At 39.7% G+C, this 26774-nt stretch overlaps 1 protein-coding gene across 1 annotated transcript in view; it reads left to right on the forward strand.

The window, feature by feature from the left end:
- The window catches only part of CSMD2 (CUB and Sushi multiple domains 2), a gene marked incomplete at its 5' end in the record, with an annotated part of 765891 nt that overhangs the window by 389429 nt on the left and 349688 nt on the right, over window positions 1-26774 (forward strand). Inside the window, 3 exons of the mRNA XM_081962655.1 lie at window positions 7876-7963; window positions 13949-14073; window positions 21150-21271. Of these exons, the coding sequence (XP_081818781.1) occupies window positions 7876-7963; window positions 13949-14073; window positions 21150-21271 (335 nt within the window). The remainder of the gene's footprint in view (window positions 1-7875; window positions 7964-13948; window positions 14074-21149; window positions 21272-26774) is intronic.

The raw sequence follows: 26774 nt of genomic DNA on the forward strand, positions 1-26774 counted from the left end.
ATCATATTTTGTTATTACTTCTACCAATATTTCCAGATTGGTGTGGGAAAAAAAGAAACAAGCAAGTTAAGCCTTGAAACCTCACACGCTGATGGAAAGCATACTTGTGATTTGACCTATAGTAAGATGAGTAATGATCACACTATTTTTGTTTGCATTAAATCCATAGAGAAGGGCTGTGACTGTTTCTCTTATTGAATTTCTGAAAGTTAATAACACAAGCTTAGCAAACGATACAATATTTGGTTGACGGAAACTTGCATGCATTTCTAACTGGGCAAAAAAAAATTTGATCTTCAGTTATGATTTGTTTTCCTAGATACTGCTTTTGAAATGCAACTTTAAAAAGATTATTTGAAAGGAAAAAAAAAACCTCAAGGACTGAAGAATTTTAATCATTTATTTCAGAATGTGCTTACTGGCTGAGAATAGTTTAAAACCAGTGGAAATGCTTTGCCAACATATTTAAATTAGGATAAATTTGTCTGAGATGACATCTTAGTCATATCCTGAACATGATTTGCTTCTGAATCCCTGCGGATGATTTCTAGAACAGATTGGTTTAAGTTATAGCATTCTTGCATATTGGCTTATGGCAGTGAAGAAAACAAAACAAATGCTTAGCAAGCTTATTGCTGTTTTCATAGTAGTTGAACAATTAGATTAATAAAACTGAGAAGTGAAGACTAAATATATAACCAATCAGGCTTTGCTCTTTGTGTTTTAGAAAATGGCATACTTTGCCTTTTGCCACCTAGCAAATTATTTTTTTTTCCCGAAGCCAACCGATTGTTGAAAAGAAATTATATCAAAGGGGTCAGGACTCTGAGCATTCATTTATCTGTCCATCAACATAATAGTTATCTGAATTAGGAACAGACTGAAATGAAAGATTAAATTTCAAAATGGTCTTGATCAGGGATGGGCAGCTATGATCTTACAACCTACAGATTTCAGTTCTCAGAATTTTTGAGCCACAGCTCATAAATGGAATGGACCATACTTGCCCACCCCTGGTCTGGCTCAAACTGAATGCTGGGGAGCAGAGAAATTTTATAAAAAAAAATACCAATATATATTTTATTAGGTCGCAGCTCAAAATGTTGATAAGTGCTCCATTGTAAATGAATTCCGGTTTCATTTTATGACGGGAACACTGCAGGCCACCACCTGAGTTCCCCTATATACATATGCCTGCATGCACACAAGCACTCACAAATAAAATATATTGTTAGATTGCACAGAAAATTATACAGGTGCCTCCTATGTCACTACTGGAAAAAAATAGTATATCCCTAGTTATCCCCAGTAGTCATTGTTAACACTGCAGAAATTGCTCAGAAGTATGGCATTTTGGATGTGCAGCTACTCAAGACAAAATATTTAAAATTCCATATTAGTAGTCCTGTTATTTAAATATATTATCGTTCTTATGATATTGCACCAAGATTCATTTCAGACAGAGCAAAAGTTCAGGATACAGTCAACATAGTAGAACCTGATTCTCCTCCTTTATCTTTTACAAGAAAATTAAAGTAATGTAAAGCATCTGGTCACAGTTTGTAATATAGGTAGTCCTTGACATATGATGACAGTTGGGACCTGAAACTGCATCACTGGGTTAAGTGATTCATGCCTGATTTTATGTCCTTTTTTGATGCAGTTGTTAAGTGAACCATACAGTTCTTAGCAAATTTGGCTTCTCCCATTGACTTTTCTTGTTGAAAGCCAACTGGGAGAGACACAAATGATAATCATGTGACCCGGGGACACTGCAATGGTCATTAATCCATGCCAGTTGCCTAGTGTCCAAATTCTGATCATGTGACCCTGGGGGTGCTGCAGTGGTTATAAATGAGAGGACTAGTCGTAAGTCACTTCTGTCAGTGCTGCTGTAACTTAAAATGGTAACTAAACTAATGGTTATAAGTCAAGCACTACCTCTAAGCTTCACTCTCATATGATCCTGGAAACTCAGGATTCATGCAGGTTAATATATTGGAGTTCTCCCAACAGTGGTTGTCTGAAATTGACTCTATGTCAACTCATAAAGTTGCCATGGTGAAGAAAGTGGGGGAAGCACATTCCACACATACCTTCGGCTAGAGTCGGATCTTAGATTACTACAGCAGGCTTGTGAGGGGTGCACCTTGTTGGAGAATGTGATTTATGACACAGATTGAGGGGAGGGGAGGAACAGGGGTAAAGTTCAGCCAATGAGGCTTAGATTTGATTGCAATAGGGCATTGCAAAAATGGTACTCCTAATAAATGACTGGTTTTCTTTTGAAACTCAAGGTTCATGAATCAATTAGGGCATCTTTCGGAAACCTGACAGACTACCTGAATTAGGCTACCTGAATTAGCCTAAGCAGTGGTGTCAAATTGGTGGCCCACAGGCTGGATGTGCCACACTCAGGCCACACCCACCCCAGCTCTGCAAAGGGGAAACACATCACAATATGTCGTGTGACAGCAACGTGATGCCATGACTTTGACACCCATGGCCTAAAGCTTGCAAATGTCTACTGGAAGCCACTTTTTAAAGTAGGATGTGACTGATGTGGTAACTGCAAGAATTTCCTAAGGATAACAAGGGCTTCCTAATACCATTCTGTATTCAGTGGGATCCTTTTTCGTAAAGGAATGACATTTTTCTTCTTCTTCTTGAAGCTATTGAATTACCTTGGTTATACTGTCTGCTTTCACTAGACAGGATTGGTTCAGATCTTGGATAGTAGATAAATTGATTCATTTTTTAAAAAAATTCCTCCTTTTTTTTTTCATTGATTTTTTTTCCCTTACAAAGAACCATTCCATACAGTCTCATGCATTCTGGGCAGATAATGTCAAAATGATTTGGTGGGATTTCTCATCCTGTGTATGCATGTATGAATCCATTTAGAATGCTGTGAATAATTTCCAAATTCTTTCAGACAGGGGCATCTTGAAATATAGGAAAGGGCAGAATTCTATGATGGTTTTTGTTTTGCTTCTTTTTTTTCAAAATAAACTTTTCCTTTGGAAAGTAAAATATTTTGAAATGTTTCCATGTTTCCTGCACCCACGTTTCACAGAGAATGTCAGTGTCTATTGTGGTGATGCTACATTTAGCCTGATTCTGCTTCTTTTGGTCGCATTAATTGTATTTCTATATGAATATCTGATTCTGCATTCTATCTTGGTAGAATTAATTCGATAAGTCCTATGATTGGTTGTTTTTTAAAGCGGTGAATAAAAAGTTTTGCTATACTTCATTAAAGAAACTCTTGCTTCTGGGAAGAAATATTCTGTTTGTTAGTAACTTGCCCCTTTGACTTTTCAAAGTGTTTTGCTATATTTCTGCCAGACATTTTTTTTAAAGTAGCAATGTCGGTAATAATATTGAATCAAAGGCAATCTGTTTACAATGAGGTTTATTTTCTTTTACATGAAAATGCTGCATTTCCAAACAATAAGGAACTTATTTATCTTTCAGTTGATTTTTTTTTAAAAAGAAATCTGAACTAGTTGCAGTAAAAAAAAAACAGATCAAAGAAAATTATTTTATCAAGGGTAGGTATGGTGGGAAGATAATTTACAAAGATTGGTGTGATATGTGAAATAAATTATTGCATCAGACAATGAAACCTTAATGAGTTGCATTTACAGGAAAGTACAAATTTGTATTGCTTATTTTTTTAAAGAGGAATAAATGAATAACTAAATGAAAGCACGCTTGAATTCTGAAGACCTCTGCTCCTTGATATCCACATGATCTTATTGGGAGGGCCAACTTAACAGATACATTCTTTATTACCTCTTCATTCATTTGATACTCTGCCATATTGAGCAACTGTTTTCTCCATTCTTTCCCTTTAATGAATGTGGGGAAGGAAGGGTCAACAATTTCCTTGTACTATATATGTCATTCATTGTACCATTACATCATTGTGAGGGCTGCCAGCAGGAACTTTCAAATTGTAACTACCATGAAGGAGTGGGAGGGAATCAAACATAAGAAAATCACAACATTTTTGGGTAGGATTTGAGTTAGTGAGAATCTACAATCTGATATGTTGTGGGCGAAGAATTCTGGTATCTACCTACCGGTACTAGTTTATTTCAACTTTGCAGACTAAACACCTTCTGGGCATCAACAAAATATGCCTTTAAAACCTACCTGGACCTGAATTCAAGCTGTCTTGTGACCCTTATTCTGCATTTTCCTTCTGCTATCAGAGATAAATATTCTTTTGCTTCATAATGATAAAGTCTAGAACTTCTTCCCAATATGAGATTTGTCCAAAGAATGTGGATTGTTATTGTTGCAACTGCATTAACATGCTTTAAAGGAAAATACAAAAAAAAAAAAATCAGCCTAGGAAAGGACTGATGATTGTGATGACAGCAACACGTTTCAATGAAGATTGTATCCCTTTCCTTTTCCATTTGTTCTCTGAAGTTAGCATTTGCATTGGGAGTTGTCTAAAATATGGAAGTTCAGGGGACATGAATTAATTTCATTCCATATGTGTAAATTAGCTTCAGAAAATAGGTGGTTTTTTTTTTCTTAATTCTGCAGCAAGGGAGGAAAAGGTGAAACTTCATTCCCATGAGCACTGACAACTTAGCAATGATTAAAGTCTACATTTTTTTAAGAATTATTTTTTAAAAATTAAGATATTGTATATTAATTCGTTCTTCCTTTGCAATGAGCTTCTAACTGCTGATTATTAAGTTCCCATCTGTTTTCCTCCTTTGAGGTGATTTTAGTGACAGCAACACTGCAATCGCAGTTGTTAGCAAAGAGATGTTGGATGAAAATAATGGCTCTTGGTTTTGAGCCTTGGGAGACCAAGATGGTTACCTCTATCCTTACTGAGTGAAAAATAGAGCCTACTCGAATGTGAAAGAGTCATGAAGATGCATGAACCTTGATCCTATGTCTACCTCACCTCCAATACCACTGCAGCCCATAGGTATTGATAGGTGGAGAACAGCAATAGTTCTTGATGCTCTCTGAGCTTGGCTGTTTTCTTGCAGATGCTTCATAGCAAAATTACAATAACAATGGGCCCTATTTATTTAATTCATCCTTGGATCCTGGAAGTGAACAGCAAACCCATTTGGAATTGGCCCCGCAAGTGGCGAGGTTGGTTAAATGCCCCTGTCTCAAAATGATCAGAGAAAAAGACTGTAATCAAGGTGAAGTTGAGTTCTCTAGATCTTCTGAACTGTTTGTACTGATGTATTATTCTTAGATACTCTTTCATTCCCAGATTCTAGTTTATGCATGATTATAATAAGCAAATGTCAATAATTGAATTTGGTAACCTAGTACTTTTTAACTTTTAATTAAATAAATGTAAAAATGTGATTGAAAAATAGTATCTACATATCTTGCTCCTGTACCCAAATTCTGTGTCCTCAGGTTTAGTTTGTCAATAATGTTTTGTTCTGTACTTGTTGCTTCATGATTTACATTCCTCATAATGTGCAGTTAATGGAAATAGCAGGAGTATCCTGAATATAGGGGAGTCACCATTTGGGGGAGACCCCATTCCTGTATAAATGGTGGAGTATCTACCTAGCAGTTCTTCCAGAAAATATTTAGAGGCTTTAGTTATCTGTGTGATTTTTTTTTTAAAGAGAAGGTGCTGTACTTATAATAATTGTGGTTCATAAAGTTGAGTGGAGTTTGTTATGGCAGTTGATAAATTCAATATGGAAATATTCTGTGGACAGTTGTTTTGAGCACCATCCTGTCATCGTTTATGTTGAAAGAATAGATTTCCATCCCCATTTCAAGAAAAAAGAATCAAAAGATGGGTGGGTGGGATTCTCTAAACTGGCTGTGAATGGACATGGAGCAAATATATTGTGATGAAGAAGAAGTATTGTGATACAATGACTCTTTGTTCTTTGAATATATACAGTTTAGTCTATAGTCATGTAGTTAGCAATGTGTCTTATTTGTCCGGGGGGAGGATGGAGGCTTTACATAAAAACAGGGATAAATACTGTAATGTTGCTTGATTTACTCCACACTTGTTTCCTAGGTGTACACCCAACATTATAACACATATCCCTCAAGGTGCAACACAACAACCAGTTGGGTTCTTGATCCTTTTTGGCTAGAGAGAAAAAGCAAGTACTTAAGCCTGTAGAATTTTGTAAGACTGATGAGAAGAGAAGCATCCCAGTGATCACAAGAGTTAGAACCCAGGCAGTGGTTCACAAGCTTTGCAGCCTCAGTTTCTCTTACAGAGGTCCTGATTCCACCCTTTCAAGTATTACGAAGTGTGACCGAATGTGATGGAATCCTCTTCTAAAGAAATCCTGCCTGATTTTGACATGAGGGCACCTATAAGCAATTGTAGAAGGGACATGGCTAAGACACTGAGCTTCTCGATCAGAAAGGTCGGCATTTTGGCGGTTCGAATCCCTAGCGCTGCGTAACGGAGTGAACTCCCATTACTTGTCCTAGCTTCTGCCAACCTAGCAGTTCGAAAGCATGTAAAAAATGCAAGCAGAAAAATAGGAACCACCTTTGGTGGGAAGGTAACTGCGTTCTGTGCGCCTTCGGCATTTAGTCATGCCGGTCACATTACCACTATTCAGATAGCGCTGGCTCTTTGGCTTTGAAACATAGATGGGTACTGCCCCCTAGAGTTGAGAATGATTAGTGAGGAAGACCTTTACTTTTAAACAATTATATTACCTGCTTCCTTAAAGAGGAGTCAGTTCCCCCCAAGTCACCTGTGCAGTACAGTTGTCCTTTGGGAAGTCTCCTTTTTCTCTACTTGATGATTGCTGTTGACACCTCCAGTCTTAAAGATGCAGTATTAATGCAACCTAATCATGGGGGGGGGATAAATCATGTTCATTGATCTTACTAAGTTCCCCTTGCCCCCAAAATCTGTGCTGTGCACTTCCACATTTCCCTTTGTCCATTTGCTTACCCAGAGAATTGTGTCACATATTTTTCAACCAGGTCATGGCAGAAAGGGCAGGGAAAAACAGAACGAAATAAAATAAGCCCACTTTTACCGTTTTATTTTGACTGGGATATTGTAAAAACTGAATGTGCAATTGAAATCAATCCATTTTTATTCCCAATTTGATCTCACCCTAATTGGGTACATGCCATTTTATAATAGTTCTGGAATTCCTTCTGTTGGATGGGTGGCATGCTCTGCTCTTGGCACCATCTGATGCTTCTTTTTCCCTCTTCTAATGGAAAAGGTTATTCCTTTTTCAGGTCCTGCACAATGATACTAAATCACCAACTGTGAACCCAACTGGCTTCTCTCCTCCTGTCATCCTCCCCTACATATCTCAATTGTCATCTTCCACTGCTTTTTATTTAACTTACTGCTTTTCATTAACACCAGCCAGGTGGTGAATAGTGGAGTTTTCATACAATTCTGCATTCCGGTGTTATTTTTATAAGCTGTCTTGGGCAACATCTTGGGAGATGGAAGACTATGTTGAGGTGTCTGCTTCAGTGGCTTACAGCTGAGAACTGGGGGGGGGGGAGAGGGGAGTGAACAGGATTTGAGTTTTCATCAGAGGTCATAGTTCTATTTCTGAGCTGTGTGGCTTTGATAGTTCACCTAACCCATAACTTAGCTTTCCACAATTTTCACCCTTGAGATATGTTGGACTATAACTCCCATAATTCCGAGGTGCAAGCTGATGCATTTGCAATGCACCAGATTAAGGGACACTCTTCAGCAAATGTTTTGAGGGGAGGGAACATGGGAACAGATAACATTTACTCAATGCATTCCAACTTGTAATTTTCCATTTTATTTGCATCACCAACACTGAGATGATATACATTTTTTGTCTTCTATTCTACCTCTGTATATGCTGTTTTTTTGCTTTGTAGTAACACAGGTTGGTGCGTCCCAGGGACATAACATGTGTCCAGACCCTGGGATTCCAGATCGGGGCAAAAGAATAGGCAATGATTTCAGGTAAGCATCTTTTTTTTTTCTTTCTTTCTTTTCATGCTTCATGCTTATATGTGGAGCTACAGCCCTCATTTCAGCCAACACAGGTGTGAAGGTTGGCAGTAAGTTTTAGAAGGAAGGGGGTATTGGACAAATCCATCCACTATCCATGGTGTTTGTCAGAGCACCATCATTTCATTGAACCTGCATTACTAGAGGCAGTTGACAATTCCATCAGATAACAATTGGGTAAGACGAGGGGATGATTAATGAAGGCTACAGTGCCCTGTTCCAAGATTTTCACAGAAGCAGCTGGCTGTCCATTGTCAAAAGCAGGAGGCTTGCATCCTGAAGCTTTGATTTAATCAGCAAGGCTTTTATGTTCTTAAGAAATAAACAGCCTGCCTATGATGCACCATTCTGATGTCATAATATCCTCTTGTGTCTCTGTGTGTTCTCTCTGGGAGTGACCTTTTTTAAGAGCCATCTCATGCACAAAAGGGAAGGGAAAGGGAGAGAAAGGAAAGGGAGAGAAAGGAAAGATAGAGAAGGAAAGGGAAGAAAAGAAAAAAAGAAAAGTGGAGAAGAAGAAAGGGACAACAGTTTGAAAATGTGTTTTCAAGTTACTTTTCAGTATTTTCAACCAAGATTATTTTTTTATTTGGCATATAAAATAGATGGCTCTTAATCCATTTTACCCATGCCATTTCAGTTCTGTTTATTGGAAAGCAAAATTGGTTGATCTTGGCTGCGTTTAACTTCCAAGGTGCCATGTTTAAGATAACAGCTTAGATCTCGGTTCACATTGGCAAGAGTCCATACTAAAGTATGACTCTAACATTCATCACTTGCTGTGTCAATATGAACATTTTCTGGTGTAACAGCACCTGGTCAATATCAGCTTTCATATGACATGATCGGTGAGCTGCTAGAGTCCATTCACTTTGCAAGAACATCAGAAGTTGAGAAGACAGATGTGTTAAAGGAGTATTGGTCTTCCATCAGCTCCGTGGCATGTCCCATCTATTGCTAATTTACCATGTGATTCTGGGATGTATTATTTGTGATTTTTTTTGAGTGCTCTGGATTGTTGGGAGTCAAAATATTTATTCTTTATTATATTGAGAAGATTAAGGGGCAAAATAATTGCCTTAAAACTTGTAGAGTCATAAAATACCAATTTCATCCCTTTATTAAAAAAAAAAACACAGCACCACAAATAGGGCTATTTTTCACCATCGAAGGTGGGTTTAGGGGGCAAAATGGATACCTTATGTCAGGGGTTTCCAAATTTGGGAACTTTAAGACTTGTGGACTTCAACTCCCAGAGTTCCCCAGCCAGCCTGGACACCCCTGCCTTATGTCTTGTACCCATTTCATTACCTTAATTCTCTATGCACTCAAATGGCCTAAAAAAATGGGCCCCACCAGATGATTGATGTCACAACTTCTGTTGAAAGCCAGAAAAATCAAAACCAAATCTTCAGTCACAAGCAAGTTGCCTACTCTTGACTTAATTATAAAATGGTGTCATAGGAGACTGCTTATTATTTCTGTTTCTTTCTATTTCATTTCTTTTAATTAGGGTAATAATGTGGCAACTCTTGAGCAATCTTTCACTCTGATTTGTTTTCCAAATGTGTCTACAATTTGTAGAAGATTTGTAAACATGTTGTAGCCAGGATTCCTATGTTCTGTTGTTGCATTTCATGTAGAGTGCTGTAATTCTGATTAACCATAAACACTAAAATGTGATTTTCATTTCCGCATGAAAGGAAGTCCATTGGGCATGTTAGTCAACTGTTGACTATGTGGAATATTGTTTATTTTTGTTGAATTTCTCACTGATGAAGCCTCCATCCCCAATATACATAGACACACACAATGTACACACAAACTCAGATGACAGACAGATGATAGATAGATAGATAGATAGATAGATAGATAGATAGATAGATAGATAGATAGATAGATAGATAGATAGATAGATAGATAGATAGATGATGGATAGATAGATGATGGATAGATAGATGATAGCTAGAGAGATAGTTATTCCCACGGGCTCTCACAAAACAGTCCAGCCAGGAAAGTCATAGTATTATGTCTTAGTATCACCTGTGCTTCCCAAGGAAAGTCCCATCTTGCCAGATTGATAGAATTTTAGGCTCATCTATGGCTTTTGGAACCTTCTGCATGCAATAAGGAAGGTGCTTGTTTTGTCATGCTTTTTCACAACCCCATTTTGAAACCATAGAAAAAAGGAAGATGTGCAAGAGCCCTCATTTCTCCTCTTTGCAGCCCCAGGAGCTTCCTGCAAGTTAACAAATTTAATCAAAGGGATTGCCAAAAATTGATGCACAGCCTCTCAACATTTTAGGATGGGAGATGTATGAAAATTGTAATGGGTACCCTACATAGATTTAACACACATTTGCTTATTTGGCTGATGCCCCCCAATAGTCTTCCCTATACATATTGGGTGCAGTGGCTAAGATGCTGAGCTTGTTGATCAGAAAAGTCGGCATCTTGGCAGTTCAAATCCCTAGTGCTGCTTAACAAGTTCCCTTTACTTGTCCCAGCTTCTTCCAACCTAGCAGTTCGAAAGCATGTAAAAAATGCAAGTAGAAAAATAGGAACCACCTTTGGTGGGAAGGTCACAGCGCTCTGTGTGCCTTTGGCATTTAGTCATGCCAGCCACACGACCACGGAGATAGCGCTGGCTCTTTGGCTATGAAACGGAGATGAGCACCACCCCCTAGAGTCAGGAACGACTAGCACATATGTGTGAGGGGAACCTTTATCTTTAACTTTATGCATGCGGGATAGCCCTACATAGCCAGTAATCCTTTCAGTACTGGGCAAAGGTGTGTGGTCTCTGGCCAGCAAAAGGTTTCTCTGCTCTTTCAAAAATAATTAGGATGTTTTTAAGAAAAAGAAAAGGGACCAACTGGGGTTGAAGGCATTCTATTGAATGGAAGTTGCTAGCAAATGTGGCATTTGCACAAATATTTTACATACCACCTCCACCTTTTGAGGAACTTCTTTGTATTGTTGATTTTTCAGTGAAGGACAGAAAGTGGATTTGAATCCACATATCTCACATAAAAAAATGTAGATTATTTTTAAGGTTTGTAGCTGTGATAATTTTGTCTATATACATATATATGTATGTGTGTGTAAATACATACATGCATACATGCATACATACATGCATGCATACATACATACATACATACATACATACATACATACATACATGCCAGAGGTGGGATTCACTTACCTTCCCTACTGGTCCGCAAATGTAAGCATGCTCGCATCTGCTCATGCACACCACTTTCTGCACATGTGCAGTGCTTGCGCATTACGTCAGGGCAGGTGGGTGGAGCCTCCCACAGCCACCACTACCAGTTTGCCTGAACCGGAGTGAACTGGCTGAATACCACCTCTGATACGTGCATAGATGCATATTTATATGTACAGCCAGTGAACATTAGCCAATTTATTACTACACACATTACACAAAACCCATGTTTTTGGATCTGATGAAGTGAACCAAGGTCCCCAAATGCTTATATGTTGATAAATCTGTTAATCTTTAGGGTGTCACAAGCTTTTGTGGTTAAAGCTTTATTTACCACCCTTATACAGAAATCATTTTACGATGCTTTCATATCCATATCCAACCATATGGATGGTTGACATATTCATGTTGATCAGTTGATGATGGCCTTGTAACATGCCTAGTGTCCTCCTGGGAACTGAACAACTGCAGATCCACTCAGAGCATATGTATCACTTCTAATGTAGTGCCTTTGGTGGAATAGGGTCACACATTACTGCTGAGAAACCATCGTGCATGTGTGAATCTGTGCTGGATGTGTTTCCCTCCAGCCATGCCAGCTGCCTTCACCATCACTTTGTCACCTCTTGCTTTTGTGCGTGAGCAGTAGATCAGTCTCTTCATGTTATGCATGTCAGCAAGCAGGGATGGGGGTGGGTGAGTCAGAGTGCAGATCAATATTTAATTTTATGTCTCTGTAGATAACTTTTTTTTTTTTTTTTGCCAGAAGCATATAGTCACGTCTTTCCCACTCTCCATGAAATAAGGTCTGGAACTAAAAGAATAATCTTGCTCAGTGTGAGATGGAATGGGACAAGAAAGAGAAAACAGTCCCTAGAATAATTTGATTTCACCTAATGGCAGCTTCCAAAACATGTCAGGAGTCTCCCCCATTTCCATCCTCCTGTAAAATTTCCAACAAACTAGGGGAAAAAAAGGATTTATTCAGCTGAACCATCATGCCTACAGATATTAAATTAATGTTTCCTGCAGATTTAGTAATGCCAATATGTGAGTTGAGTATAAAAATGAGTCTTTGAAACCTCAAAAATTTATCTTTATGAACCTGATAAATATTGCAGTGACATTTCCAGTATATTCTAAAACATTATGGGACAACAGTGAATGTATCTGTAAATATGATTAATCATGGAAGATGTTTAAGTGGATCATTATTCACATAATTGGATGAAGTCTGAATATCCAGAAAAATGCAATTTGTCAATATAGGATAAGTAACTTATTTCTTCATAGTCCCTACATTCTAATTTTTTTCAATTGGAATCTAAATTGCATGTTTTGTAAGGAAATTGATCTCAGTGTATGCATTGTCTAGAGCAGTATTTTTCAAACTTGGCAACTTTAAGATGCGTGAACATGCTGACTGAGGAATTATAGGAGCTAAAGTCTACAACATCATAAAGTTGCCAAGTTTTAAATACACAGCTCTAAGAGCATCACTTTGACATCTGTAGTGATACACTATTCATTTTCAGATCTGTTAAAAGACTAAGAGACTTTATCCAGTAATGGTATGTACACTCCATGTCGATTACTTAAGTCAGAACTGTTTTATTAGTTTTAAATAGCAATGTTTCCAAGCCTCTTCCATCCTCCACATATTCTAGAAGTCTTATGAGATCTACTCACTTGGTACATTTTGAAATCCAGGATTCAGATAGGACAGGTTGGGAAAAATGCAGTGGATCTGTGAAATAGTCTACATTGTTGATCAAATATCTGTTGTTACACACCTTGAATACTGTAATGCCATGCAGATGTAACATACTAAAAAATGTCTAGCTACCTACTGGAGTGATTGAATGTATGTACAGTATATATGCATGCCCACATATATGTATTGCATTTTTGTTCCAGTTGTCAATGGTACTTGAGATAGATTTTAAAAAATAATGTATTTTAAAAGCACAATGAAAACCACTATCAGTAAAATAATTCACATTGAACTACCTAAAACCTGATCTAGCAACCAATTTTCTCATTGCTAATAAAATTATTTTACCCACCAGCAGAAGGGAATCAATATAATAACTCCACCCAAAGTCTTTGGCACTCAGATAGTGTACAACCTTAATAAATTATTATTGTCTGCCAGTTCTTCATTTGGCGTTGACCTTTAGTTGCGTTGAGTTCTTCCCAAGTATTTAATTTGTCACACTATATCAGCATAGTGTATGTGCAGATACAAGCAATGTGGCCTTTTGTAATTGACAGATGGAAATTTTGTCAATGCACAGAATTTACTAAGGGCCATCCAATATTTTTTTCAGTATGGTATCTGATGTGTTGATAACTGCTGCCACCACCATGCCTGGTTTATGCCATAGTCTTTCAACTTTGGTTTTCAAATCTTTGATACTTTACGATTTTCTCCAGTTCTTCTATTCTAGTATCCCCTGATATTGCTACATCAGTTACCCACACTTCCTTTTTTTTCAACCATAGTTAAATATTAATGTGTTATGGGCCAAGACTTTTAACAATTTGCATTTGGAAATCCAACATTTATTTTCATTGTTATATCATATGTGGATTTATATAGCCCAGAAGTTCCCAATGGAAGAAAACAAATAAGAAACAAAACAGAGCATCCAAAATCTTTGCCTGAAGCTAGAGTGCAGGTCAGTAATTGGCTTCCTGTGTTCCAGGTTAGGATCCAGTGTCCAGTTCACCTGCAGTGAAGGTTATGACTTACAAGGCTCCAAAAGCATCACCTGTAAGAAGCTGAGTGGTATGATAGCTGCCTGGAGTGACCAGAGACCAGTGTGTCGAGGTAAGATAAATGACACCAAAGATTACAAATGAGGCAGGAAATTGAGTTCAATTATCACCTTTAGTAAAAGAGGATCATTATAGGAAATCAAACTCATCTAATAGTGATTCTTTTATCTGGAGATCATCCACTATTTCATGGCTTGGTGAGTCGTGAACGGTGATACTTACAACAGGTTTGTTACAAGTTGGTTCTAATAATTTATCCCTATTTATTCTTCTAAAGACATGTAAATTTAAATGTACATCTAAATTTCTCCTCTAAAATGTATGTGGTCCCCATGCGATTCTGAGTCCTTGTTGTGTAGCTGTCAAGGAAGCAGAGCTGGATACAAACCAACATGCCCCAGATCTCCAAAACTTTCTCCAAATTATTGCATGGTCTGCATATATAAATATATATGTAATCAGTGACGTGCGGTGAGATTTATGACTGGTGAGGCACTGACACAGTGCTGAGTTTCAAATATTTTTAGACTTGTGGACTTCAACTCCCAGAATTCCACAGCCAGGCATGCTCAGTTCCAATTTAAAGCGACAGCATTTGTTTTTCTTCTTTGCTCCTTCTTTCTTTTTCTTCTTCTTTTCCTTCCCCTCCTTCCTCCCTCTCTCCCTTCCTCCCCCTCTCTCAAACACACACACACACACACACACACACACACACACACACAGAAGTTGGATTGGACTATCTCTCCTACCCCTTCCCTCTTCACTCACCCTCAAACAACCCCCCCACACACACACAAAAGTTGGATTGGATATCTTTTCCAGTGGCTTGAAAGCAGCTCCTCTGCCATCCCCCCCCCCCAATTCCCCTGCTGCCTTTCCCAAACACCTCCACCATTGCAAATGCAGCCTGCTGTCTGGGTGGGAAATGCCTGGAACACAATAAAGCCCACCCACCACCTCCTGCTGGCAGGCTGGGGTGAGAGGAGAGGCAGAGAAGCCGGAGGGGAGCCGAGCCTTCCGAAAGAAAGAGGCTGGGGGGAAGTGTGTGTACTACAGCATGGCTCTTTGCCTGGCTTCCTGCCTCCTCCTGTGGTCTCCTCAGTGCTCGCTTGTGCTCTCCCTCCCCAAGTGTAATTTGATTGCAGGTGGAGCCACGTTGCCTTTTCAAACTTGTAATCAGTGAAGCTGGGCTAGATTTTTATATAGTTTTATCCAGCTGTGTGTGTGAGAGAGAGAAATGAATGGGGGCCTGGGGAGGAAGTCACTACACTTGGGGAGGGAGAGCACCAGTGAGGTTAAGCAGAGTCATCCACGGTGAGGCAGCAACTAGCTCAGCTTTTTCCTTTTCCTTTTTTTTTTTCATGATGAGAGTGGTGAGGCTGTGCCTCACCTGCCTCACCTGACTGCACGTCACTGTATGTAATCCTCAACCTCTTTTTCTAAGATCCACTATCAAGTAGATCAGTGTTTCTCAAACTTGGCGACTTTAAGTCCTGTGGACTTCAACTCCCAGAATCCCCCAGCCAGCATAGCTGGCTGGGGAATTCTGGGAGTTGAAGTCCACAGGACTTAAAGTCGCCAAGTTTGAGAAACACTGAAGTAGATGATCAGGAAATTTCAATGATATTTTATGTACATCCATTCTTATAAGGCTATGATCAGCAATATTGGACTTAAACAAATTGTGTCTAGGAAAGAGTTCTATTGGCAGAATTTTCTTTTATACAAAAGAAGGACCTCTAGTTTTTTTTTTAAAAAAAGCAGAAAGTCAGAAGAAAGTTTATGATCTCACAAATATGGGCAATGTATTTGTAGGCATGGCATATGCCATTGCAACGCCATTCGCCTGAAGGTTCTTGATCATGCAGGAGGTCATTTTTTTGTTTTACCTCAAGGAGAGATGAAGCATTTGCAGCTTGCTCAGGGAAGCTTTCTTTGAAAGATTAGACCATAATTTGTATTACAAGTAACCGGTGAAAGGCATCTGGCACAAATGTTGCTCAATGAGCCACACAGTTGGAAAGGTTTGAGAAGTTGGTTGTTGGATTAGAATGGTCCCTTCCATAGAACATGGGAATATGAATTTTAAGAGTTTAGGATGAAATAGTTCTGTCAAGGTTCCAAATAGCATCCTCTATGAAATAATAGCTCGAGACAAGAAGTTCCTCAAAACACCAATTTATTAGACGAGCCATGTTGACACATCTGGGAAAACCCAAATCTGAAAACTTCCAGGTCTTCCCCATGCAGCTGAAAGTTAAAGACCTGCCCCAATATCCACAAGTCCATCAAATGTTCCAATCGGTCACTGCCATGGATGGAGATTCCTCCCAGCCACATCCATCCAGGTGAAGGGAATAAATGACCTTGACTTTCTGAGAAGGAATGTTATTTTGGCTACATATCTCCCAAGCTCCATACTGTCCCCCCTCCCAGTTTCCCATAGTAATTATGTTTGAATATGTGGCAGGCTTGAGGCCCTATCCCGCAATGGTTTCCAAGCCTGACAGGCTACCCCACCCCCCGACAGAAGAGTGTGTCCTGTAATGAAAGAACCCTTGTTCTTTGTTTGCATGTCTTCTACTTCCATGGTGTGTTCAAATAATAGATGAAATCTTTTTCAATAGTAGCAACTAAACATGTCAGGGAGCTGTACACTGGGAATGTACAATACAAATGGACTTCAATCCATACACTCTAATGCATTCATATGCACTTTCATGAAAATAATAGAATTTACCTTCTGGGCCTGCCCGCTATGCAGAAATGAATTTTTATGCTACTAATTAAACATTGGAGAGAGTCTGCTTGATGTGATCTATGATGTCTATGCATGCCAGGCCAAATTTATAAGGACCTCACTTGGACATTTATATATAAGAAAGTCAGACCCAGTCACCGTGGGTCATTGGAAGTAAATGCACTGTTATTTAGGGAGTGCCCCATAAGTATGCTCTTGATTCTCTCTTATAGTCCATAAACCCATGTTTAAGTTTTTCAGAAAATATTATGCAATCCTTTTGCTGGCAGAAGATGAATCTGGCATCTTCTTAACCTTCACAGCTATTGTCTTAGGATGACAGTGAATATGGGGACAGGTGGTCTCCCATCAGTTCTCCAACATGGTTTTGATCTTTGATATTTTATTATGTATCTTTCCTGGATTTTATTTCCACAAATCCAGTCTTTGCCTTTTGTCAGTCTTCTCCAAGTGAAAGTTCTCCACAGAGTGAATCATATAGTTGGAAGGGACAGTTAGGCTGTTGAATGCAGCTCTCTGTTCAGGTCAGAAAACCAAATTAAGGAACTATGAGAATTGGTAGGCCATATACTCATCATTCCTCAAGAAGTACAACCATAGTCATTTGGAAGATGATGGGATTTGTAGTGTGTGGTATCTTCTGTCCAGCCCAAAACCAAGAAAGACATGTGGTGAATCTTCCAAGCTAAGTTCCTTGTTGTTTACCATGTAAAGGCAAAATCATCCCAGACTGATGATTCCACTCTGCTCATCCACCATATACTCTGTGAACTATTAAGAAGGGGCTGTCTTCACTCTCTTTCTCTCACAAATGATATCTAGGCTACATTATCTCTTACTCCTCTGAAATGCACCTGGTCTCGCCTAGCTATCCATTCCTTCTGTCAGTCTTCTCTCTGTGATCTGTCTGTCCTGAGTGTTCATGCCCCCCAATTTTGGGTGGACACTTGTGGTTCAGGAGCCCAGACAGCACCCCAGATTTTGGGGGAGCTGGCAGTTACTTTAGAGCAGATTTGGGTTAAGGTCAGGGTTCCAAATAACACCCCCAACGAAGTAAAACTCCAAGGCTTGAAATTCCTCAAAGTTCCATTTTATTAGAGATGTCCTATTGGCACATCTGGGAAAACCTGAATCTGAAAGCTTCCAGATTTTCTCCACCCAGTTGAAAGTTCAAGGCCCTTTCCAGCACCCACATGTCTATCACATGGTCCAATCAGTCATTGCCATGAAGGTAAATTCCTCCCATCCACATCCGTCCAGGTGCAGGGATGAAACGACCTTGACTTTCTGGGAAGGAATGTTATTTTGGCTCCCATGCGTCATACAATGCTCCCCTTCCAGTTTCCCACAGTACAATATGTTTCAATATGTGGCAGGCTTGATGCTTTGCTGCATTCCATCAGAAGGGACGTTCCCATATCCTCTAGAAAGTAAGGACAGGGGAGAGGAAAGATGTTTTCAGACTTGCAAGATTGTTGTCACCCTTTTGAGATAAACCAGACAGGGAAAAAAACCTCAAAACCATGAGTTCTAAGATCACTTTTATTGTAAGGCTGCAGAAACAAGACTTTACTTGTTTATTTATACTTTTCAGAAAACTGGGGAGGGGAGTATCTTCTGAAGTACTTCTCTTTCCCATGTGTTCTATGAACTGGGATTTGTTCTCCTGTCTGACCATTGCCTGGTCTGGGACTTTTCCTCCTGTGAGAAGGTTGTTTTCACAGCTCATCACACTTAATAGGGAAAACTACTCCATACAGTTCTGGCTAGTTAATCTTTTGATCTGACAGAATACAAAGCAGTTTTCTGTTCCTATTCAGCCTGTTTTCTTCTAAAATCTCATTTTCTTTGTTTTAGTCAAAATGTCTTAGACAAAGGCTGCCATCTCTGCAATCTAGGCTTAATTTATCTGCCTCTCATGAAATATTTATTATGTTAAGATTTGATTGGGTCTTAAAAAAAAGTTGCAGCCATTTTGTGCAATGTAGAGGTGCTCTAATACAGTTGAACACTTAAATTTGTTTTGTAACCAAACCTAAATCTCTGCATTCAAGGCTGCTAGTTAAACAGATTTCATTTTATTTTGCAAGAAGAAGAAAGAGTGTAAAATTTCTACCCCATGGTATAAAGGTAAAAGATCAACCCCAAACAGCCGCTTGATAGGATCTTCTTAAGACTCAGGGAATTCTTCAGGTTAGTCTCACAGCAAGACAACTGCGTTCATGTCAAAAGCTTATTCTGAGGTCTTGTGAGCTGAATCACTACTGGTTTGAGTATGGAGAATGTTCAGCATCCCTAAGAAAAATGTTCAGGAAAAAGAGCTCCTTTAAAAGAAAAGTAGAACTTTTCTTTTTGGGAAACGATTTAACAAAAAAAAAAAAAGATGAAAAACAATCCCCCAAAAGTAAAATATTGGTACCACATATTCCATACTATCCTAAATCTTTAAAGTCTAATCTAAGTCTTACCTGGATGAGCACAGCCATGGAATTTTAGGAGAAGAAATTATTAGATTTCTGCATGTGCCTCTTTTTTGTGTGCCTTGGGGGAGGGGGGAGCGTGCATGCGCGTGTACCTGCACATACATTCCTAAATTCACATAATTTTGATTAGGTTGGAAGATCTGTGTGCAGATATAGAAAGATAGGGCACTTAGGGCAAGGTGCTTACCTCTAACAGCTTCAGAAGTATATTCCTCTCCTAGAGGTAAAAGATAAAAGTTTCCCTCGCACATATGTGCTAGTCATTGCCGACTCTAGGGGGCGGTGCTCATCTCCATTTCAAAGTTGAAGAACCAGTTCTGTCGGAAGACATCTCCGTGGTCATGTGGCAAGCATGACTAAATGGCAAAGGCACACGGAACGCCAAAGTGGTCCTTATTTTTCTTGCATTTTTTACGTGCATTTTTTACGTGCTTTCGAACTGCTAGGTTGGCAGAAGCTGGGGCAAGTAACGGGAGCTCACTCCATTACGCGGCGCTAGAGATTTGAATCGCTGAACTGCCAAGCTCTTTGATCAACAAGCTCAGGGTCTTAACCACTGAGCCACCATGTCCCTCTCTCCTAGAGACTTTTGCCTAAATCTTAGGAAGCGTGTAGGAGTTCCAGGTTGTAAACAGGCCTCCTCAGAGTCATTGTTTCTTTCAAGAAACAGTGAAATCTCAGCTCTAACTAATGCAGCTAATGCCACCAAGTAGCTTATGAGTTATTTTATTAATGACCCTTATATCTGACCTAAGTAGAAAAACTTGATGAATTGTCTTTTTTTCTAAGATTTATCCTGACAATGACCTCACAGAGAATTGTTAGAAAATGGCCTTACACAATTCAGACCCAAGACATGTTGTTAATTTTGGGATTAAATTTGTAAAACACTTGTAGAGTTTCAACTATTTTTTATCTTTTTCATGCCCAACTGTTAAAATGTTATCCTCTATGCATTATTCAAGTAATTGTCCAGCGAGGCTTACTCCTAGGAACATAGATGTAGGATTGAATTAGAGAGAAGCAAAATAAAGGCATCAATTTCTCTATAAAATGTGGTGGCTAAGTGGCTAGGACACTGAGCTTGTCAATTAGAAAGGTTGGCAGATTGGTGGTTCAAATCCCTAGCATCACATAACGGAGTGAGCTCCCATTACTTGTCCTACCTTCTGCCAACCTAGCAGTTCAAAAGCATGTAAAAATGCAAGTAGAAAAATAGGGACCACCTTTGGTGGGAAGGTAACAGCGCTCCATGCACTTTCAGCATTTAGTCATGCCGGCCACATGACCACAGAGACATCTTCAGACAGTGCTGGCTCTTCAGCTTTGAAACAGAGATGAGCACCATTCCCTAGAGTCGGAACAACTAGCACATATGTGCGAGGGGAACCTTTACCTTTATCTATTCCTATATGTTACTTTTCCCCATTTATAAAAATTGTTTTCTTTAAATAAATTTCATTTTGTTTTCTTCTTTATTATTATTTTTAGATATTCCTTGGATTGATCAGTGCTTCATTACCTAACTATTTCTAGTTTAGTGACTTATCTTTTCACAGTTTTTTTTAAAAGACAAGATTCTGAACAGAAAGTAGGTGGTTTGGGAAAGACATGGAGATCAGAATCCTTGAGGGCTCCATTGATGTGATTAATAGATGCATTTGGTTCATGATCATATATTTTGTGCAAAATCTCTTTTTCTTGCACACCAAGAGAAACCTTTCTACCATCCTACAACTTGACTGATAGAAATGGTAAAACAAAGAAATGTACCTCCTTCCACACTGCTTCATTTTCTAGGCCCTTAAGAGAAGGAATGTTGCAAACAAAAGTCCCATCCACAAATAGATTTCCTGTTTCTTCTTTTTTTCCCCAACTCCACAGCTAGAATGTGTGATACGTACCTCCGAGGGCCCAGCGGTGTTATCACATCTCCTAATTATCCTGTCCAGTATGATAACAATGCATACTGTGTGTGGGTGATCACAGCTGTCAATCCAGCCAAGGTAGGTCTTCTGGATGCATTATTGGGCAACTCAATGTTGGATCTTGTCTGAAAAGGAAATTGGTCTTCGGGACAGAGGATCGCCTTCCAAAACAATTGGTCTTCGCAGGGAATTCTGTTAAGAAGAGTTTTCAATGTTATACAAGACAATGTAAACCAATGTTTCTTAAGCTTGAAAACTTTAAGAAGTGTGGCCTTCAATTCCCAGAATTTTCAAGCCTATTCACTTACCTTTGCTACCCGTTCGCAAATGTGAGCACGTGCGACCTTCTGCGCATGTGCAGAGCATCAAAAATGGGTTGTGATGATGTGCAGGTGGGTGGGCGGAGCTTCCCACCACTGCTACCGGTTCACCCAAACCAGTGCAAACCGTGTGAATAGCACCACTGCTGTGAGGTATGGTGCCAATGGAGGGGGAGGCATTGTGAAGGGGCAGTTTTTTTGCAAGAAGGGAACACATGCCAAGGAGGGGACTGATGCAAGAAGCAAAACAGTTCAAAGCTGGATAGGACACAGTGGAAGAGAGGTAAGATAGCTAGAATCACCTAGATTATATTTGTTGGGCGTCAGTAGTAAGGATTTAGTCTGGCAAGATTCTGTCTATTGTGTGTAAGCAAATAAAGAACTGAACTCTGACTTGATTGTTCTACATTGTTCCTGGGCTAAGCCTGGGGAATTCTGGGAGTTCTTAAAGTTGCCAAGGTTGAGAAACACTGATACAGTCAACCCATAGTTGGGATTTGAGAGGTGGAATGGGAATTGTAGCAAAGAAAATAAGTGCAACTGCATATCAAACTATATTTGATTATTGACCATCTGTTCTGTCTAGCAACATTTAAGCAACATCTTATTGGCAGACAGATATGTAACAGTCTGCTTACTCAGATTTTTTTTAAAAAAAGATTTTGAGCAGTTTAAGCAATAATCTAATTTTCCTCTTTTCCTGCTTCAATTCAGTCTGCTATTTCTAATTGAAATGCCCTTGCATTATCTGTCAGGTATCCAGGGATATTAATTTACAAGTAAAATGGTTTTAACACTTGTTCATGCTTTAAAATCTTTACGTTCATTGATTTATATCATTTTATTTATTTATTTTGTTGCTGATATAATTTGGCCTGAGCATAATTTCACCTGAGAGACAGCAAACATCACAACTGCTTATTTCTTTAGAAAAGTCTAAAATGTATTGTGTTTCCCAGCATTTTGTCTTTTGCTTTTCACTCCTTACATATACTCTGATTTCCAGAATAAATATATCACTTTTTAGGAGTTAATATGCAGAAGCAAAGCATTTGAAGAAGAATATGATTTAGGGTATAGGACAGAATCATACCCAGTTGGGGATCACCCACCCAGTCAGGAAGGAAGCCTCAAGCACAGTTTGCCTTGAGTCTTTGTGCAGCTACAAGAGATCCAAAACTGATTCTGTTTATCCTCTATCTAGCCTATTCCCAGGCTGAAGCTGACAATCAAATGGGAGATTCCTATTTAATAAGCAGAATACAATAAACTTGTATCTTTAAACCTTACATGTGTAGGTCTCCCTACTTGTGCCTGACAAGACCTGCTCATAACTGAGCCTCTTCATCTATCCCAAGTAGCTTACTGGCAACCTGTTTGAAAGAGGCAGCTGCATCAATTTCACAACTGTTTAGCAACAAAACAAAACAAAACAACATTTTAGAGTGGCTGGACTAGAAACAGGTTTCTGGAAAGGGGTTCTTTATAAGGGTATAACTAATGCCAGGTTGGTTTCCTTGGCATCCTAGAATCCTTAAGATACATTCATAATAGGATCACTTGATAAAGGCATTTTTACTTTCCCACTTCCATAGCTTTTCTGTTCTCTCTCTTTGTCCTCTTCTTGCATAAACCTCCCTGTGTGACTGTTGCCTTCCCCTTACTATACTCCTTTCTTGTCTGGGCTACTTTGCACAGCTAACATTAATCTTGCAAGTCTGAAAATACTCCTCTTTGTTTTCTTTTTACTCTCCAGAAAACTAGGGAAGGTTGTCAGAGTTTGTTGCAGAAAAATCAAATCCAGAAAGCACACACAGATAACTGACTCAGCTGGATTCATTAACTTCTTTATATACATAATAACAGATGAATAAATGTACAATACCAATAGTAGATTCTTTCAATGTGGTAGAAGTTACAAGCAGAACACAAGCAGGAGAGAACAGTTAATTTCATTTCATAGTTCAGAGCAGACAGAGTAGTTTCAGTTTCGATTCTCAGCACAGACTCGGATCTGTTTAAGCTCCCATTGGTTGACTTAGTTGTGATGCCTATTCATTGGCTTAACCATGTTACCATGTATCTTGCAGGCATGAATATTCTAACAAAGAACTCTTCTGAAATGTTTCCCATGTCTATTCTGCATCCATAGATTGAGATTCTTTGGCAGGATGGTTGCTTAGCCTGGGTCTTTTTCTCCTGTGTTCTATTTGATCATTCCCACATATCATGATCAAATGGCCCAGCTCCATGGCCTCTCCTTCCATCCTCAGATTTTCACACTCAATTGTAGTGGTTTTCAGAACTAATCTGAAGTAAGACCAGGGGTGTCCATAGAATAAGGGGGAAAAGCCAAGACGGTAGTCATGATAGTGTAATCAAAGCTCTGCCTGTGTTTTATGTATCTTGCATCTCTGGTTGAGATTGTGCCATCAACTTCATCACCAGGCCAAAGAGAGGATGGTAAATTTCAGTAGCGTTCTGAACTAGGCTTCCCCAAAAAGCATGAGGCAGAGTCCTAGTCCCGACAAAACCCCTTTTACTAAACGAATGTGAATTCCTTTCATTCACGTTCAGCAAGGCTTGGCAAACAGTCTTTCAAAGGAATATTTATGATTACTGACCTTATCTATCTTGGAAAGCTGCCACGTAAATATTTTCCCAAATGAGGTGCTGTGCAAGGAAAGACTGGGCACAGAGTCTCTGAGATCCATGGTCAGATCTTCACACTCTTGAAACAAATCTAACGAATGAATGAACAAATTGTTTCCTGCAAAAGCCCCCTCCCCTTTCGCTCCTTCTTTATTTCCTATGAGAGGGGCCATTCACCTTCCATCTATGACTTTACTCCCAAGTCTACTCTGATTTCTGAATTCTTTTTTTCTGGCAACTCTGCACATGTGCACACTGGGAACAGACTCTAGCTGTTCCTCTACCTCACTGCTGTCTAGTTCCGTAGGCACCTGATCACTGCCAAACAGCCTCAGCCCCGTCTCTGCCTCCAACACAGAGTCCTCGTCCGAGCCTTCCCCAGCCTCCAGGACTGGCCCATTCTTTTCCCCAACCTCCTCATTGCCTGACTCTGCTGCCAGCTCCACGGCAGGCCACAACAAGCAGACTCTGCTACCTCCCCCGTGCTTTCTCCCCAACAAAAAATAATATGGGTTGAAAGTGCTGGCTTTGCTTGCTCCATAATAATAAATATATGATCCCTAACCATAAGAAAGGGAAGAGATGCAGAAAAAAAGGGAATAAAAGGAAATCACATTGCTGAGGATTCTGGAATTCAGTCCTTTTCTGTTAGGTTCCAAAACAAAGAAAAAAAAATCCTCCGAGCTGAATTTCTTTATTATCCCACACCTCTAGACAGAATCTTGCCAGACTTAGCTCCAGTGGTGGGATTCAGCCAGTTCGCACCTATTCAGGAGAACCAGTTGTTAACTTTCTAAGCAATTCAGAGAACTAGTTGTTGGAAGAAGTCTCCTTTTGTTTTGTTTTTCCACTTTACAGGGCTAATCCTGTAAGGTAAGAAGGAGATACTCTGATGTTGTTTCTAGCCTAATCTTTATTGCCCTGCTTACAGAAATTGCCTCTCCAGTTAATCCTTATTACATTGTAACAGTTAAGGCGAAGCACTCATTGACATGAGTGACGTTGAGTTGGCCATTGCCACCCAGTCACTGAGCCATTGCCACCCATGACCACTGAGCCCTGCCTACCCAGCTGGTCATTAGGGCAGAGAACTAGTTGTTAAATTATTGGAATCCCACCACTGCTTAGCCTTCTGTATCTACCACATACTCTGTGAACTATTAAGGTGGGGCTGTCTTCACCCTCTTTCTCTCACACAACTGAGTGTCTCTTATTCCATGGGAATGCACCCTCTCCTTCTTGGGAACCCAGCCTACTACTACCCACCCTATTTTACCTGCCTTCCAAGCGCAGGCATTTTTTCTCTTCTCCTCCTCCTCATAAAGCGAAGGTCTCCCCTTGGGAGGGGCGGTTGGGCAACCCACAGGGATAAAACATTCCCTCCATCTATTTCTGACACATGACAACCAAGATGTGTAAAGGGAGAATGTTCCTTCACAAAGGCAGAGGAAGTGAAGGAGCAAAATATGCTTTCTTTGCTAATCCTACCACACCAGCTGTTGCCCTAGCAAACGTGTTCTTGGTGTGTTTCATGTTTTCTACTTCCGCTCCCTTCACTTTCTTAGTGCTTGTGTCTGGAAATTAGATGATTGGTCCAAATCTGCTTTGATGGTTTTTTTAAAAAAAGGTCAAAAACACCCTCTTGGCAGCCTTCTGCTTGTTGCTATTAGTGCAAAGCGCTGTTTCAAGTTTGATGTCTGTAGCACTTCCCAGCATTTAAATGGCTTGGGATGCGCCTCAAAGTCCTGTGGGTTTTTTTCCTCTCTTTCAGCCAGACAAGGCAGAGATAGAGAAAGTAGGGAGGAGGAGAAAAACAAATCAATTCCTTTTAACATTTTATTGGTGTCCCCAGATTCTGCTGGGTTGCAGAAATGTGTAGCTGAAAACCAAGGCTGAATAAAGAATACAAATCATGTGCTGAATTCACTTCTATTAGAATCACTTAGTATCCTGATATTTTTTCCCAATGGGTGGCTGCTTCTACCAGACAAAAATGTAGCAGGCTAAATGTATCCATTTTCATAACAGCAAACACAACAGATGCACTTGTCGTAAATTCAGTAGAAAGCTAGTTTTGCCCTTTAGCTGAATCTTGGTTTGCTTCAGTGTAGTTTATTGAATAGACCGATAGACTGGATTCACAGACCACCCTTAGCCCTAAACCATATCTTACAAGCACTAGTGGCGAAATTTACTTGAATTACAAGTAACCCGGGTGTCAGCAACCGTGGCTCCAGAGCCGCATGTGGCTCTTTCATCCTCCTGCTGTGGCTCCCTGTTGGCTGAATCCACCACTGGCTGGCCCCGCCCCTTGCCCATCTCTTCCAGTCACTCCTTGCCTGGCCTGAGAGAGAGAGAGAGAGAGAGAGAGGGAGGGAGGGAGGGAGGGAGGGAGGGAGAGAGAGAGAGAGAGAGAGAGATGCACAAAGAGATACCCGTTTCCCACACAAAACACCAGGAGCCACATAACCTGGGTAGGAGTGGCTGGAGGGGGGTCATGTAACTGGGTGGGAGTGAGTGATGTCGAGTTGGACAGACCCACCCAGGTTTTGTGGCTCCCGGTGTTTTCTTTTCTGTGGGAAATGGGTCAAAAGTGTTTATGCTTTTCT

Source organism: Natrix helvetica, assembly GCF_964273705.1.
Source record: "Natrix helvetica genome assembly, chromosome: 9".
Taxonomy (NCBI): Eukaryota; Metazoa; Chordata; class Lepidosauria; order Squamata; family Natricidae; genus Natrix; species Natrix helvetica.